At 44.2% G+C, this 18,774-nt stretch overlaps 1 protein-coding gene across 4 annotated transcripts in view; it reads left to right on the forward strand.

Moving 5' to 3' along the window:
• The window catches only part of PHTF1 (putative homeodomain transcription factor 1), a 490,213-nt gene that overhangs the window by 291,925 nt on the left and 179,514 nt on the right, over positions 1–18,774 (forward strand). For all 4 annotated transcript variants that reach the window (XM_078644430.1, XM_078644429.1, XM_078644431.1 and 1 more), the window contains one exon: positions 2,926–3,054. In XM_078644430.1, the coding sequence (XP_078500556.1) occupies positions 2,926–3,054 (129 nt within the window). The remainder of the gene's footprint in view (positions 1–2,925; positions 3,055–18,774) is intronic.

The following is an 18,774-nucleotide window of genomic DNA, read 5'->3' on the forward strand; positions in this document are numbered from 1 at the left end:
ACAATAGGTAACTATTTCACTCAGTCAATTGTGCATGAAATAGTGAGACGGGCGTTTCAATAAAAGGGCTTATTGAACAGTCTTATTTCTCATGCAAGAGATATGAACTGCTACAATCGTTAGACAGAATGCAAAGTATAATGCGTACAGCATAAACAGTAATATAAAATAACACTGTAATAGCATTGTCTGTTGCTATGACATATATAAAAATACTTACATAAATAACACAGGCTAAAATACTCAACTGGTGCTTCTAAAATATGCCTACCCCGGTGTACCTAACCTAGGTCTAGTACGAGGGAAGAAGTAGGTGCTGTTTTAGCTAAGTTTAGTTTTGCCAAGAATTGCCAAAGGTTTTTCTAGGTTCTAATCAGCTCCATACCTTAGAATGAGAGAGGTTGGTATCTCTTTCACGGGACTCGATTTCCCAACACCCCGCAAGGTGAGTCAGAAACACTGGAGCTGGATTCTCGGCAGGAGGATGACAGCGTCTAGTCAGTGCGTCAGCTGGAGAGTTGGCTTCCTTCGGGACTTTCTATGGCGAGCTGTGTCGAGCAAGTAGGTAGTCCAACTGCACCAAACCACACCGTGCTTTGCCATAGCAAGTGATGGTATATTTATACCTTGAAGGTGTTTAGGAATGCCAGTATTGACGTAAAATCGGGCATATGAACGTCATGAATGAACCCCTAAAGAATAGATATTCATGCATAATAAATGAGTTCTTGGAGAAATCAATTTCCAAGCAAGGGGAAGTCCCTAACGGCTTAAGAGTCTGGTTTTCCAAGAACTCGTTGTGACGTAGATGAACGGATGGAAGTAGCCATGCCTCTATTTGGGTAGCATGGGCTATGCCTAAATAAGGACTGGATATCTATGTCTATATAAGGGCAATGTGAAATGTACCTATATAAGGGCGTGAATCGGGAAATGCATACGGAATCTAAATCGATATACAACACTGAGTTAGTGTTAAGTAAAAGAAAATTGTAAAAGATATAGCCAGCTGTAGAAACCATAATCCACACCATGCACATCCATAAATAACAAGCAGGAACTAATTTGCTCAATTGAGTGTCCCCTTTGTAGGAAAGGAAATGCCACAGAAGGTACCCAGCTATCAAACTTTTTTTATCACCACTAAATCAAGTCTTCAGCATCAAAACCTGGCAGTCTACTGCACTTCCAGTATAAAGAATTTCTCTGTTTTTAATCCAAATCATACAATGTAATGTCAAATTCACAGAAGCATTTTCTTCACTGACACACCATGTTTCAAGCAAATAATTCACCATTCGTCAGATATTACAGGAGTTTGGTTACGGCTGTCAACCCTTGCAACTATATCTACTAATTATATTCATAGAACCCCTAATATAATTTAACCAAATAATCCGAGTATATTCTCTCAGAATCACATATTTTATTTAATTTGCAATTATAATTTTATTGTCTGAATTACTCTTCAGAATAGCAAACATATTTACAAAGTCAACGTAACCGAAATGAGTAAAGCATATATTTTAATGTGGACAGCAGATCCTTTCAACGAAGTAATAGTTCTCTATTACAGAGTCTGATATTAAGAGACCGTTTCCAAGCCATAAATTAAGACTTTTGTGTCTCACAGACGCTGTTGAAGAATATGTCGGGCAGTAGAATATGCAGACTTTGGCACGGTTTAAATGCCGATGGGCATTTGCCACCTGCACTACATTGCCAAATCAAACATTCAGTGTGATTCAGGTTAGGGTTAAATAAAGAATTCTAAAATATAACCATCAAACCTTTTTTTCTTATCAAAGCAACTACAGGTGCCATTGTCATTGACTAATCAGAGGAAGGTGGGGATCCTGAGTTACTAAATTTATCTTGTTGAGCCTCTGGTAGGTCTGATATGCCTCCTCCATTAAAATCCAAACATGTGAACTTTGCTCATGGAAGAATTGGTGAGACAAGCCTCTTTTACTCGCTCAGCAAATCCACAGCTACATAAAAGTTGTAGAGGGCTAAGGGAAATCTGTCTGTGGTATGGGCAAAAACTCTTTTGTCCCATATCAGCTGCACATTCGAACAAGCGAAGATTGCCTCTCTAAACACTTTAACATAGTTTCTGATCCCACTGCACCAATTATATTTTCTGTAAAACAGAACTAACTAGTTGTCAAATTAGTGTTGTACAGAATAATGTAGCGTATACCCACCCACGCGAGTTGGTGGTAAGCCAGTCGCAAATGAGAAGGGCTCCCCAAAGGATTCCTTCCACTTTGTGACTGATAGCGAAAACTTTTTTAGGAGCAGGCAGTGATCCAACGGACCGCTACCTGCTCTTAAAAAACTAAACAGAAACGTAAAAATGTTCTTTTTGAAACACATTCCGTTTTTCTTTAAGGAAAATGGTCTGCATTTAAAAAAATATATATAACTTGCTTTATTCAAATGTAAACAAAGTCATGGTGGTCTGCTGTCCCCATGATGACCCCATGCTGTCCCCAATGATTGTAGCCCATTACCAATGGGACGCAAATTGCGACCTGCCTCAAGAATATTGATGAGGTAGGTCATTTGCGACCCCATTGGGAATCGTTGATGTGTCTGAGACATATTAGTACATTTCATTATGCAAATCGCAAATTACAAGATGCTAAAAATGCGAGTTGCATCCTCCTACTAGCCCTAAATTTACTTTTATTTTATTTCCTTTTCACAATATGGCTAAATGTAAAATCCTAATATTGCTATATTAGCCTCAATATGTTTTATGTAAAGCGGTCTGCTCCCCTTTGCATAGGCCTATAAAAATTATAAATAAAATAATTATCTGGTTTAGATAGCATCATGCCTGGTATTGTTCCTTGTAAATGTTTTTATGTTATGGAATTTAGACTGGTCCTCTAAAAAGTACTTTGCGTTCTCTTTCAGAGTCACATGTTTTGCCATCCCAATACAAGCCCTGCGTCTGAGAAAGTGAGTGCTGTCATTTGGGAAGGGAATGAGTGCAAAAAAGCAGATATGTCAGTACTGGAAATAAGCGGAATCATCATGAAAAGGGTACGTGCAAATACAAACGTCCTCAATAAGGAGCAACTTTTAATGCTTGTGGAACACTAAATATCTATGTTGAAGGCGGTATTGCATGTAGTGAATGAGGGTGAGTTTTATCAATATAGTTGTCCTTTTATTGATAGCACTGTAGTGCTACCAAGAGAAACATACATTACAGATCACTTTGTTAGTCTAAATCCAACAACTAGAGTCCCAAAAGGTACAATCTTTTTGAGATTCCAAATGTCTCAGAGGAATATTTCTTCCTCGTCCATTCTCTTCCATTCATGCATTTCTGCAATGTACAAAGAAGACTTGAGAAATAAGGTAAGCACTTTTTGTGCACTGTACAAGGAATAATTTGCCCATGCACTGCAACATGACTTATGGTGATATTAGAAAAGGTACTAAAAAGATTGTGTACCTAAAAGAAAAAATAAATGTGCAGGATGGCTATGCTTAAGCTAACTCTGCTTAACCTATCAGAATGCTTCTAGGCATCGTTATAGTCCAGTGTTTTAGGCAGTACATCTGCTGGTCCATGAGGAACAATGGCAGAAGATTCTGACATGCGCAATCAAGGTGGCTCAAGCCTAGCGTGTGTGCGTCCAGATAAGTCCTGTCTCGCTACTGTATAGGTGCAATACCAGGAGCTCACCTATTCAGCAGTTTAGGGAAAAGATTTGACTTGTTAAGCAGACAGTGGGTAATTGTGCACCCCCTGCAATGCAGACTCTATCTGCCTCACTGAGGTCCTGGTTTCCACTCAACATCTCAAGTGACCCTTTGTCCGGTCATTGTCAGGCATTTGAGAGGATGAATGAGTAGAAGTAAGAGGTGGTGGGAGCAGCATTAAATTGAAACTGGGAAGGTTAAACGATGCTGGCGTTATATCCAAAGTGGGCAGCGGTGGCTCATAATCCTGTCAGAAAACATCTTGCTTTGCGAATAGTTGCACATAAAAAGTATAAATTATACTGAAATACACTGATGATACAACTTTTCACACACTATTGTTTTAAAGCATTATAAAGAATAACAAGGAGGAGGAGCCACACGCGAGTCCAAGATGTCCGCGTGAGCCCGTAGCTCCCCCAACCCCCGCCGTCTCCGGAGACATCCTGGTTTAAATCCTGTGCCCAGAAATTGGTGGCGGAGAGCAAACGACGCCGGACGCTGGTTTCCCCGAACTGCTGCGGCATACCACACTGGAGCGACTTTGCCTGCAAGTTTGCGGCCTCTGAGCTGGGGAGCCAGGGTCTTGCCTTGTTTCTGACCCCGGCTGCAGTGGAACAACAGCTGGGCCGGCTGCCGGAAGTGCCCGGTCCGACCCCGCGAGTGCTCCGGATTTTCATTGCCCCCGCCGGCGGCCCCACTCTGGATGGCTCTCCCGGACTGGAGAGAGGGACACTTACTGGCACCCCCGAAGAGAAGCGGACCCCGGCCCAGGAAACTGTGCACACGCTGGCAGTGAGCCAGATGAGACAGTCTGCCGATCGCGGCGGGGAGTCCTGGGGCCGGTGGGTGGAGTGCACAACCTGGGGACTTTCCGACGGCGTGGGAGCGGCCGAGACTGAGGGGGCAGCCTTCAACCTCGCACATTGGAGTATATGTGGCACATCGGAGTGATCTGCATTGCGGCTGAGATCAGGCTGTGATGCCTGGGAGAGCCCACGTGTGGTTGAAATCTGGGCAGCTGCGCTGGATGCATGACAGCCCGACTGACACTTGAATGCATGACCAAGTGGGAAAAAGGCAGTACGATGAGCGGAGGGCTCCATCGAGGTTGGACTGACCGGTGCTGCTGGTTTTAGCCAGTGACGTAGGAGGCTGGTGACACGTGCAGGCCCGAGGTGGGGTCGGGGGTGCCTTGTTTGCAGTTCATGCTGCTTTTCATTGCTGCCGTGGGAAGGACGGATTGTTTTGAATTCTTTACCACGCGGCCCCATGATTTGCACCGGCAACTAAGAGCTGTTGACCGGCCCTGGAGGTAGCCACTCCCCACACATCAAGCTGTGCATGAGCTATTCCAGCGGTTAAATAAGCCGACGATCGGAGCCAGGAAGGCGGCAGACGTCGTCGCTCAGGGCGGCCGGGAGCAGGGCTCTTAGGTTTTGCCGCATGGAGAATTGGCCCCGATCTGTGGTTCGGATTGACAGGTGGCCGCACTCCTGTGGCGTCAATGTGCGGATCGGCAGACGGGCTGATCCGGCGACCCTGGGTAAAAGTGTGATACAGCGTAGGTGGCGATATTGATTTGAGCTGCGAGAGGAGCCCCATCGGATTCGAAGTGCTGCAACACCGGCCGCATGGACTGTCGTTGATATTCGCTTTGTGGCGCCCGGCTGAACCTGGGGGTCCTCCGCATGGGAGTTACGGTAAGATGATGGCGTCGAAGCCTGACTCTGACAAGTCAATGTCCAGATCCTCAAAGGGGGCGAGGCAGGTACAATCTAACAAATTGGATCGATATGCGTTGCCCAAGGGATCACCGGTGGAGCCCAGAAAGGCCCAATTGGTGGGAGATGGCGCTCGAGATGCCCCGTTAGAGCTAACGTTGGCAGATGTCATGGCAGCAATTAGTGGAGTTCAATCTTCCCTGGGTGGCAAGATGGAGTCTTTAGACAATAAATTGGATACGGTTACTATAGAGGTAAATTTGATACGCGCAGATCTCACAAAAGCCAACGAAAAGGTGAAGTCGTTAGACATCAAGACGACGAGCCTGAATGACGATGTTGTGGAACTACAACAGGAGGTGCGCGCCCTCAAAGCCTCTCTGGAAGCCACGGATCGGAAGCTGGACGATTATGAAGGGAGACCCAGACGCAACAACGTGTGCATTCTTGGAGTGCCCGAGCGCTCCGAAGGTCCAGCACCAAATCTGTTTGTTGAGGACATTGTTCTAAACCACCTCAAGCCAAAAGGTCTCAGGAACTTTTTCACAATTGAACGGGCCCACAGAGTACCAGGGGGGAGACCCAAACCTGGGGCGCCCCCCCGCCCGATGATTGTCAGGGTGCTTAACTTTCGGGATCAAGATGCCATACTACAGGCAGCAAGAACGGGACCCCCACTGCGGTATGAAAATGCGACGCTCTCCTTCTTCCCAGACTTTACCGAGACTGTCCAGAAATGAATACTGAGTTTCCTTCCAGTGAAGAGGAGGTTACGGGATAAGGGGTTGCGGTATGCTATGATGTACCCGGCTCGTCTGCGTGTGGAAGTGGAAGGCAAGGCCTGGTTGTTCGAAAATCCGAAAGTGGCAGCAGTATGGATCGATAGCCTGCCCGTGGTTGGTGCGGAGGAACGTGAATACAGACCTGTTGAAGAGGGACTTGAACAGTAAGACTGTTGCTAGGGATCCGCTGGCAATGAGTGGCGAGACTAGAATGCCGAGACAATTAAGCTACGCACCTCTGCGATGCCGATTCAGGAAATATATATGCATCGGGTGTATGGGGCTATTTTGGAGGCGGGGGGAGCAGGGCTAAGGTTACCTCCCCGTTACTACTTCTAGTACAATTAGATAGTTGGTTAGTTAGATCATGGGGCGACAGGCACACTGCGAATTGGGGGTTGGCGAATGCTGCAAGCAGGGGTGCAGGGCAGGGGGAGGTGGGTTGGGAATGTTTTTGTGTAGTTGCTGTTTACTTTTTTAAATTTCTTCCCCCCCCTGTTTTTGAGTCAGGTGATTATAAGGTAGCGCGATGATCTCTACGTGGGTTGAATGGCACAGAGTAGTCGTGGATCTGGGGTGAGAGTGCTGAGTTGGAATGTCAATGGCTTGGGTGATATGATCAAGAGAGAGATGATCATCCAGCTTATTAGGAGACACTCCCCGGATGTGGTATTGCTGCAAGAGACACACCTAGTCGGCAATAGATGCTTAGCACTCCATAATGGGGGCTATAAGTTGGTGGCACACGCTGGGTTTACCACCGGTTCGACGGGGGGTTGGGATTTTGGTTAAGAATTCTGTTGTACTCAAAGAGAAGATGGATACTTCAAGTAGGATAAATCAAGTTACTTTATTTAAGTTAGTTATTTAAGATATAATGATAACCCCATCAGGAGCAGCTGTCCTGCTGCTCAGCCCTCACTCAACTGACATTCACAGCACACCAACATTCCAATCATCTAACATTCCACTCATCATACATACTAGCTGAGCAGCAGGGAAACACAAGTTACAACATATCTCCCTTCGTTATGGGTACAATTGCATAAAGCAATAAAATGGTTGTCAATAAGATGCACTCTAGTACATATAGTCAAAGATATTAAAACAATGTACTAAAGTACAAATGGACAACACAAACAAAATAATTTAAACACAATCCGCATTCCTTCCAGAAATGAACAACTATCTTCATCCTACGTCCTTATGTCACTAATTATACAAGTTGGCCAGACTAGTATAACAAGTAAGACACAAAGGAACAAACTTAACGCAACAACTCATCCATACTGCGGGAAACCACACACACACCTAAGCATTCCTCAGCATGCATATAACTAGTACAACGTAGCCAGGTAACCACGTGTACACAACAAACCCAACTGGACGTATGCGACAAACAACTTGTGTTGATGAGTGGCTCAACAACCTGACGCCAACTCACACGCAAGAACCATTGGGAACAAACACAACCAAAGGGTGACTATATACTACATAGCCCCCATAACATGAGTAATGAGTCGCCTAACATCCAGAGACACTCACACACAACACCAGTTGTGTAACAACTCTTTGGTGAAATCATCACCAATACCAAAACAAAACGACTAATGAGTAACTATATACAGCATAGTCCCCAATTAACCCAGTGACTACATACCACATAGCCACACAACCAAGGGGTGGCCATATACCGCATAGCCCCCACAAACATGAGTAATGAGTCGCCTAACATCTAGAGACACTCACACACAATACCAGTTGTGTAACAACTCTTTGGTGAAACAATCACCACACCATAACAAAATAACTAATGAGTGACTATATACTGCATAGCTCCCAAATAACTAAGTGACCACATTCCACATAGCCACTACAAACATGAGTTAATGAGTCGCCAAACATCCTGACACACTCACACACAACGTAAGCTGTGTAACAACTCTTGCTAAATTAACCTCAACATCTAAACAACACAACCAAGGGGTGACCATATATTATATAGTCCCTACAAACATGAGTTATGAGTTGCTTAACATCTAGAGACACTCACATACAACACCAGTTGTGTATCAACTCTTGGTGAAACAATCACCGACACCCAAACATTATAACCAAAGAGTGACTATATGCAGCATAGTCTTCAAATAACCAAGTGACAACATACTATATAGCGACTACAAACCCACGATATGTACAACACCAAATGTGAAGTAGCTTCAAGATCTCTACTCACACACGAAACTAAAAGTGAAACATTTCCTAGATCTCCACTCACTCATAGCAGTAAACTACACCCATCCTCAAGAACACCCTTAGCATTGCACTGCACATCAAATTCAGCGACAACTGTCTCATGAAGGTGTCCGCAGCGGCATAATTCTCCATTGCAGATACAGCTTTTGTTGTCTTCTACAGTGGTAATCCTCAGGTTCTATCAAAGTTATTGTCTCTTGTTCGCACACTCGCAGTTTATCTCTTAAATGCAGACCCTTGAGTATTCTCCTCGTGTAAGGTACTTCCACTCTTCCTATTAAAAACAAACAGAAGTCTTGCACCCAGTTGTTGTATATACTGCTTGTTGCTACTAGATCGTGTTCCTTCTTGTACATACTACTTGTTGCCACTAGATGGTGCTCCTTCACTGAAACGCGATGTCTCCACCAAACTCGTTATGTCAACAAAACGTATTGCTCACTTCAGCGTTTATTACCACACAGCTTACCCGGTTCTGATAAGATAATGTGTTCACATATCTCCTCCAGACGTACTGCTGCACCAGAAACGGGTTGCCCAGTAACTAATAACATAACAGAGTCTCAATATGGCCACCACGTAACGTCATTACGTCATTTCCACTTCTTGTAATGACGCTCGTTTCTTGCTGACACTCGTTTCTTGCCACTTCTTGCAGTGACGCCGCTTCTTCCTCTTGCCTCCCGGTCAGCAACAATGGCCCCATGACGAAGATTCCAACAGTGAGTAGGCTCGTGTTCCTCTGCTCAAGCCACAGATTATCATACTTTCAAAGGATGCTTTTGCTTGGTCTAACCGTTTCTACCGCTTAAACTACGTTTTAATTTAACTACCAAAAAGGCTTTTCCTTACTGTTTAAATCGGTTTCAGTCTATTCTCTGTTTGGAGCACAATTTCCATTAAACTTCCACAGCGCTAATTTCTTCAGCCTTGCTACAGTTTTATTTTATTTACCTTTTGACAGTTACAGAGCACACTTGCCTTTAAACAGTAACAGGGTTAATCTCTTCAGCTTGCCACAGTTTTATTTAATTTTCCTTTCAGCGGTAGGAACGCTAATCTCTTCAGTCTTGGCACAGTTTTATTTTTTTTCCTTCTAACAGAGACGGAGCACTTCACAATCACAGCGCTAGTTCTGCCTCTGTCTTGTCAAAGTTCTTTTTAACTGTCCCAGCGCTAATCTCCTCTGCCTTGACAAAATTTTCTTTTAACATAAACAGTGTTAATTTCACAGCGCTAATCTCTTCGTTTTTTTTTTTTTGACAGTTACAGCTGATCTCTTGTGCCTTGTCAAAGTTTTAATTTCTTTTCCAACAGTCACAGAGTCAATGTCATTTGCCTTATCAAGATGACAAAAAAACTGTTCTTCAGGCAGACTACAGTGATACTCCACACTGCCGCTGGTAAAATACACAAATCCAATCTGGCAAACCTTGGTTTCAGGGCGACCGATGTCTGGGTCACTGATGGGGTTTATTTGCCAGACGGGGTTACACACGCACTATTCATCCAAACTTAAATTTACCTTTAGTCTTCTTTCTTCCTCTTCATCAGTATTTTTATTCCTTTTCCCATCTTTCTTTGGTCAGAATGAGGTTTTTATATAGTCTATATCCTTTGCACGCGTTGATTCTTTTCAGATAAATCCCCAAATGTCGCCAAAAATGTTGTACTCAAAGAGAAGATGGATACTTCAAGTAGGATAAATCAAGTTACTTTATTTAAGTTAGTTATTTAAGATATAATGATAACCCCATCAGGAGCAGCTGTCCTGCTGCTCAGCCCTCACTCAACTGACATTCACAGCACACCAACATTCCAATCATCTAACATTCCACTCATCATACATACTAGCTGAGCAGCAGGGAAACACAAGTTACAACAAATTCCTTCTCCATGTCCGTGCAGACTACGTGGTTGGATCAGAGGGGCAGGTATGCGTGAGTGTCGGGCGAGTGGGAGACAGGACGATCACCTTTGTATCTATATATGTACCGCCGGGCCTCCAAGCTGAGACCTTTTGTGACCTGGGCTCTGTCTTTCTCACGCTGCCCCTTGGTGGCCTAGTCCTAGGGGGCGACTTTAACGCCGTGTTGGATGGAGGGGTTGACCGTAGCCCACCCCGGGTGCTTGGGCAATCGCAGAGATGGCTTTCAGAATTCCTGGATACGCTGGGGTTGGTTGACAGTTGGCGAGTCCGCAACCCAACGCTGACGCATTTCACTCACATTTCGGCAGCGCATGGTAGCCTGTCTAGGTTAGACTACATACTGCTGCCGGCGGTGATGGCTAAAACGATCCAAGAGGTGAAGTATCTTGGCAGAGGTATCTCTGATCACTCTCCATTGTGGTTACAGTTTGCCCTTGGTCAACCGACAGTGGGCAGGATAGCTCCAATTAGCGCCTTGCAGTTACAGGACCCTGCTATTAAAAAGGAGGTACTTCGGATGTCGAACCGTTATTTCTTGGAAAATGTGGGGTCAGTCGACACGGCGCAGTCCCTCTGGGAAGCATTCAAAACAGTAGCGAGGGGTGAGGTCCTGTCCTTGGTGGCGGGGAAAAAGAAGAAAAGTCAGGCAGAGGTGGCTCAGAAAGAGGCAGAAGTTCTACTTTTGGAGGAGAGGGTCGCTAAGTCACAAACACCTGAGGTGCTCCACCTCCTAAGACTCCGGCAGGAGGAGTATAAAGGCCTTGTCCGAGATAGAGCAATTGCTCAGAATAATGCAGTACAGAGTCGTATATATGAGCACAATGATAAAGCTGGCAAATTGATTGCTTGGCTTGAGCACGGGGAGCGGGCATCTCGGCTGGTACCGGAATTGGAGGGGACGGAGTCCCGTAGAATCACAGATCTGCAGGCGGTGGCAGACGAGTTTTCGTAATACTATCAGAATGTCTATAAGGCCGGCAGTGAGTACACTGAGGCTGAGAATAGCGATATGATTAAGGACATTGCTATGCCGAGTTTGTCGGAGGAGGACAGGAGCTACCTAGACTCTTCTTTCTCTGATGATGAAGTTGCACAGGCCATCAGACAGATAAAATCCGGTAAAGCGACAGGCCCTAATGGGATACCGATTGAGCTATACAAGTTAAATGCCAGCAGACTTGCCCCACATGTCCGTGCCATGTTTTTGAAAAGCAGGGAGAAGGGTCAGCTTCCTTACCACCAAATAGTGGCCAACATAGTGGTTATACATAAAGCAGGTAAACCTAAGACACAATGCTCCTCTTATAGGCCCATATCGCTCCTTAATGCGGAGCCCAAAATATTAGCGAAACTTCTTGCCACTCGATTAGTTAAAGTGATTACGACTCTGATTCACCCAGACCAATCTGATTTCATGCCGCGTCGCAACACGGCGCTAAATTTGCGGAGGCTGCATGGTGTCCTTGGGGGTTCCTCAAGGATCCACGAGCCGACGGTGCTGGTCTCCCTAGACGCCACCATGGCCTTTGATAGAGTGGAGTGGCAATATCTATTTGCGATGTTGGCGAAGCTGGGCTTTGGAAGTGAGTTTATCAGTTGGGTCCGTCTATTGTATGCTAATCCCCTGGCTAGGTTGGTTGTTAATAACTGTTAGTCTAGTGATTTTCCGCTGGAAAGAGGTACGAGACAGGGATGCCCACTGTCCCCACTACTCTTCGCACTCGCGATGGAACCCTTGGCAGCCTGGGTCAGATGGGATAGATCGATACGGGGATTACGATGGTTGCCTGACTGGGAAGATAAAACCTCGCTTTATGCGGATGACGTTTTGCTCTACCTTACCAGTCCCAAGGAATCTTTGCGTAGCTTTTTGGATATGCTCGCCATTTTCGGGAGATATTCCGGGTTGGCTATAAATTGGGCAAAGTCGGTGCTCTTTGTCCTTGTGGGCGACCCCCCAGTGATCCCACATTCGTGACCAATACAGATTGACGGTACTGTTTGAAACTGAGATTCAAAACTCTTCTAACAGTTGTAGTTTACTGAGTGTATATCACGCACTAGTCGAAGCACCAATACGTTTTCTTCCATGGTTGAAATTTATTCTGTTTTCCTTTTTCATTTATAAGGATTTGTGAGAAAGCTGTTGGCATTCGAACGAGTCCTTCCTGTCAGCAAAACTGTGTAACGGCGCGGTCAAGGGAGAAAACCAGCAGTCATCTGTAATACAAGGGGTCATCGTTAGATGCAAATTACTTTTGTCCTGAAGAAGGTCTTGACGAGTAAAACAAAAAGACCGAAACGTCGACTACAAAGTCCTATTGTATATTTGTTATTTACTACTGAAGAGACTATCTTCTAGTGAAAATTAGAAGTCTCTCAAAGATTTGTTTGACTTTGGACTTTTTATTCTGATGTACTATAGGAGAAATTGTTTGATTCCTTTGTTCATCTGAATGCATTTTGATCAATTGTAATGATTGATATGTACCCTTATAAAAATTCTTTGCACAATAAGAGATATAAAAAGAAATAATAATTTTTTGATAAAAAGATTTCCCGTGTTGCTTTTCTTTCTTCGTTCATATGATTGCTCTCTCTCTCACACAGAGGTGAAACAAATCATTATCAGATACCAATTAAGTTGGGCCAGATTTATTAATATATGCAAGAACTAAATCCGATTTCTGTCAAATTATCAGTTTAAATAAATTCCCTTGCTGGCAATTTTTTAACTTACTTTGTTAGAGGATAGCATAGAATTAATGAGCACAAAATGTAAGCATGTTTTTTTATATAACAAGACAAAAATGGATAGATCAGTACTGTTGGAAGCTGTACTGGAAATAATTAGATGGTGTTTATATCATTAACAGCACACCAGAAAAAAAAAGAGCTGCCATAAATTCAATTCAACGAGAATTAGCTAGGGCATATTAGATGGTCCTCTCAGATAAATGTAAGCTTGCAACAAAAAATATATTGAATTATGAAGAGCTAAATTTGATTACATGCATTCAAGACTCGATTTTGGCCCATTGTACCTTGGATAATAGCAAGATTACAAATATACTTACATATTATTACACAACACTATGGGCCAGATTATGATGTCGGGCAGATAGCCACTGACAGGCCGTCAGTGGTGGTCTGTCCGACATCTGTGGCTGCAGTCTCACCACGGCATAATGATGCGGTCGGTCGGAGCGCAGCAGGAGGAGGGACCTTCCGACGCCTCCGACAGGCTCAAGGAGCCCGTTGATTGGAGTGTCAGTCAGTCATAAACCTTTATTCGATTCCGAATGAATCATAAAAGTTCACAAGGAAAACATACAATCATAAAATACGACAATATTTACAAAAAAGCATAAAAAATATCTTTCGCAGACAAACACCTAATTACATACTTTTACATTGCGTATCGTTTCCTTATTATATAAAAACAGTTTTTATAAAATTAAGCACAGAGCTGTAAATGGAAGCATTTTCTAGGGAATGTAAATAATTAAAACCCTCTTTATGGGAGCAAAAACAGGTTTTGTTTAAAATTGGTTTAAGAAAGCGCGCCCTGGGGTCTTTATATAATGTGCAAAATAACATAAGGTGCATAGTATTTTGTTGGGATGTGCTATTACAAGGACAGGGGGTGTACCCTCTCACACCACCCCACCTGTTTTGGAAAAGCCACAAGAAAGTGCAATATGCCTAAGTGAAATCTTGTCATTAAAAAACATGAATTTCCCTGTGAGCTAAAAGACAAATAAAATTGTTGCTGTTTTCAAAAAGGGGGGTCCGGACTGTCTGTATATCTATATCTAGATGATATACTCAGCTCAGATTCAAAAGCTTCTTTTATGGACATTTTCATGTTTGGCGGTATACATTCAGGCTTATCATAAAAATCTTCTAATCCAATCTTATAAAAAAGGTTCTTTAGCGTAGCTTAACCAGGGGACCTCCATTGCATTGTCTAAATTCATGCAATCTTTTAAGACAAGTCAGAAAAAATTAAGTTCCTCTGAGGACCAGATATTCCCCCATAAAAACAGGGGTGCCATGTGTATTCTGTCTGTAATATAATCTATACCCACCTCTGAGTGGCAAAATGAGGTAGGGGAGCTAGACGCGATAAATAAGAGTCTGTTAAAAAAAAAATCTCGATTATTTGAATCTGGGTACTCTTTTGGTATCCCCACACTCCTGCGCACCGCAAGTTGCTCCTGATAGACATTTTGATTTTGTACAGGGTTATCAGCTCTGCAACAGGCTAATGACCAGGTTTGGCCGCAAATCGAAACAACCCCTCAATGACTCTTGAAGTTTGTTGTAACCGAGATACCAAAAGTTGATCCCAATTTAAGTTAGAGTTAAAAACATTCCCCAAATAGCTAAAAATGTTTACCTTCTCAATATCTGTCCCATTCACTGTGTAATTTCGTGTTTTCGTTAATTCAGGCCCACATACCATGACAAAGGATTTCTTATAATTCACCTTCGGGTCTAGTGACGTTATATATTCGGTAAAAGGATCCAAACATCCCTGACGGCTGTTGGCAGTCAAAGTCATCAGGACTGTATCATCAGCATACGATAATAAAGGTACTTGGGCACCTGCTATTTTTGGGAAGTCCAAGTGTTTGTTTAACAGAAACTGCTCCAGCCCATTTGTAAAAACGGGGCTAGAATGCAGCCTTGCCGGACCCCCTCTGTCGAAGCGATGGGCTTGGTCTTCTCTCCCCCGGGCCATAATGGATAACTACAGAGGTGGAAGCATGTGGTCTGTGGAGGAGAGTGACAAGTGGTTCCTCAAAGCCCAGATCTTCCATCAGTGCCAACAACTTGCTCCTGCACACTGTGTCGAAGGCACTGGACAAGTCCATGAAAGCCAGGTGGATCGACTCTCCCCTGGCCTTCCTGTACTTGCCCATTGACGATTAATCACCTCCCAAAAGGACCTAGAATCTCTTAGCATTCCTGCCTTTTCTAAATCTTCCCAGGCCTGGCGTCTCAATTCTTTTTTTTCTACGCTCTATTGTGTTTTTGTAAGACCGTGTAGCTTCCTTAATCATGGCCCTATCCCGTGGTACTGTGCTTAATACTGTTTTTAAGACCCTATTTGCAGCCGAGCACTCCGAGTCAAACCATTTATATTCAGGGGGATTCATTTATTTACTGATTTTAGCAGATTTTTTGCCACATCCTCACATATGATTTCGAAACTCCCTATAACGGATTCGGGGGGCGGGGGGGGGGGGCATCATGTCAGTTATGTTAGACTTAATTATATTCTCCTCAAATTTGACATGATCCACAGTGTTCCAATTCAACCTTACCCCTTGATTACAGTTCTATTTTATAGGACAGTCCACAGCCATCCCCTTCGAGGCCTTAACTTTTAGAGAGGCTGTTAGAGGATTGTGGTCGCTGGCAGGGTTCAGTTCGACCAGGAAATTTTGTAGAAGATCGGAATATCTCCTGGTAATCCACATAAAATCAATTGTACTGGTTCTGCCCCCACCCTGAAATGTCGGGAAGTATGCCACTGAGCTGTCCACTAAATTGTTTGCCAGGGATAAGTCGTTAACAAGAATGATTGAGTTTAATGCATCCCCCTTAGGAGTATGTTTAAAATGGGCAAGCGGAGAATCATCAAGATCAATCAACCCGCACTTTGTTACTGGTTTGCTGGCATAGTGTACAGTTGAAATCTCCAACCCAAATAATACATAAAGGGGTGATTTTAGTGCTATTTTGTCAATTTCCTCTTGTAGGTGATTTATGACCCCCGTGCTTTGCTCATCGAAAGTATTATAGTACCAATTGATTAATAATAGACTTAAATCTAACAAATTAAAACACATGATCAGTTGGTACCAGGGTGAATCAATTACCTTTTCGATTACGAGCGCCTCATACCCCACTGAGATCAATGTTACCAATCCCCCCCCTTGCCCTCCCGGACAATGATGGTTCCGCCAAAACATTTAGCGACAAATATCCATCTATGTTAACGTCCGTTCTACTCCATGTTTCCTGGGTACAAATAATATCAAATGTTTTAATGTACCGAGCCCAGACCTCATCTGTCAGCTTTGGGATAATCCCTGCTACATTCCACGAAAGTAGACGTAGCTGGTGACAATTTCTTTGGAGATTAGGTGTTTGGATAGCTTGTCCATTAGGGCCACTCGGGGTCTGGCCGGATGGGGCAGTAATTAAGCCCAAACCTCCCAGACTATCACTCATAATATGTAGCTGGAATAAAGGGCACTTATCAAACCCTTGACTCGACTTCAAAGAATGTCGCCCAAAATTATCATTAAGTACCATAGCACCCACACCAGTTTTATGAGAATCAAGGATGTTTTCCTCCAACCTACCCCCATTGCTTGGGAGTCAATCTATTTCGGCCAAATCACTCAGTGGGGCAAATTGGTTTCTATTGAACCAGGGTTGTATCTCAAAATTCTTAGGGCCCTGGTAGATTGAAGTATATCTCACTTCTTCCATATAATAATTTAATAGTTTGGGTGGAGGATAAATAAAAGCCCAGTGGAAGTACCGAGATAGTATGATTGTATCCAATTTGGTTTTGATTTGTCATATCAAGTATTGATTTGACTAGGCCTGGAGATCTAAAGGTCAGCACGACACAATCTTCTGCTAAATTTTTGGTCGTTGCCCCCACCCACCTAATCCTACTCTGCAAATAACAATTTATTAGCCAATCCTGTTTTTGTATTTAAAAAATGTAATGTCCTGTTCCTCAATGAGGACCAATGTTCCCTCTGACCTAACGGTAGTACTGGGATGTTAGCTGTGATGATGATGTAAGGTGTAGCTTGTGGCGGGAGGTGCAAATTAATATCAGTATCACTTGTGATCGGATTGTCACTCTGCTGACCCATAGTGGGGCCTTGACTTACGGGATTAGAGGCTGATTTAGCGTGCTCCAGGTTTACCCTTCTCATATCAGAAGAATTATTTTGTGTGGGCTGTCCATCTCTTCGCATGGGATCCTGGATCTGTAATGCTAGGTGGCTATCATATAGGTGGGCCTTCCTTTTTTAAGCCATCCTGTGAACAACTGGGGAAATCATGATCCGTATTTCCTCCCCAACCGCCCCAACCGCAGTGGAGGCGGGAGTACATTGATTTTCTCCTCAAGTGAATCTAGCCTATTCCCAATATCAGTCAGTTTTAGGAGGATAGGGTTTAAGTGTGCTATTAATACCGCTTGTAGTTTGTCCCAAAAAGGCCCCCCTTCTACTGATGGCGCGATCATTGTGGGGGTCACCTCTACTTGTGATATGGGCCAATTGGCTTCCAAATTATGGTCATGGACTACGTGCTCACACTGTTCAATGTCTAGCCTAGGTAGTACATCGGTCTATTTAAGAGGTTTAGTTACTACCTGCCCCTTTTTTTTCCTTGGCTGTGGGACCTTACTCCCACCCCCATTATTTTTTAATGACTGGCCTCTAGTTATAATTTTTTGCCTGGTTTCTTTAGATATTTGTGGCGTAGCATTCTCTGGTGTTATATTTTGTGAAAGCGGCCCACTGCCTTGTGGGTGAGATTGGCAGTCATCCTGGCTTGAAGGCAGGCCCAGAATACCAGGGCTATTAAAAGCAAGTGCTGGTAAAGCAGAGAGATCCATAGACAGGGACAGTCTACGTTCTGTTAGTTCTGTTTCATGTATGAGTGCCGATTTTGCTCTTATTAAGAAGGCATCCAACGTGCCTACTACCCCTGCCCTACTCTACTGGACTGGTCAATGGGTAAACCCCAGCCAGCCAGACAGTACCTTTTCTTAGGTGCGTTGTTTGTCTATATGATCTCCGGGATAGAAGTTGAAAATGACATGGCCCTGCCCGGCCTCCTTTTGCCTCTGACGGGCGCAGACGTGCCCGCCCTCGGACTGGGCTCCGCCCGCGCGGCTGGGGGTGCTGAAATACTGCCTCCCGGTGCACTGCACAGCGTCAGAGGCAGGCGACAAGCAAAGGCTGCTGGGTATTGTGGTCCCTGTCTCTGTACGCCGTTCCCCTCATGGCTGGAGAGACCGGGAAGCTGGATTGGTGGCCGTTGCCCTCATGGCAAGTAGACAGAAGCGTCTGGAGATGAAAACGCCCTTCAAAGTGTCACAAGGTAGGTAAAGTTGATATGCGCGTCCCCAGTGGAGTGTAATCCCTACAATGTGAGTGGTGCCTGCGGAGGCACTGTTCCGTTGACCCTTTTCCCTCTACCTTTACATGGCTGTCCGATCGTCATGTAAAGCCAGACGGAATTAGACGTTGGGGTCCCTAGCAGGGCCGGCAATGGGCCCAGGGGGTAAAATGTTGTGCCTACCAATCATCCA

This window comes from Lissotriton helveticus, chromosome 5_1 (assembly GCF_964261635.1).
Source record: "Lissotriton helveticus chromosome 5_1, aLisHel1.1, whole genome shotgun sequence".
Classification (NCBI taxonomy): domain Eukaryota; kingdom Metazoa; phylum Chordata; class Amphibia; order Caudata; family Salamandridae; genus Lissotriton; species Lissotriton helveticus.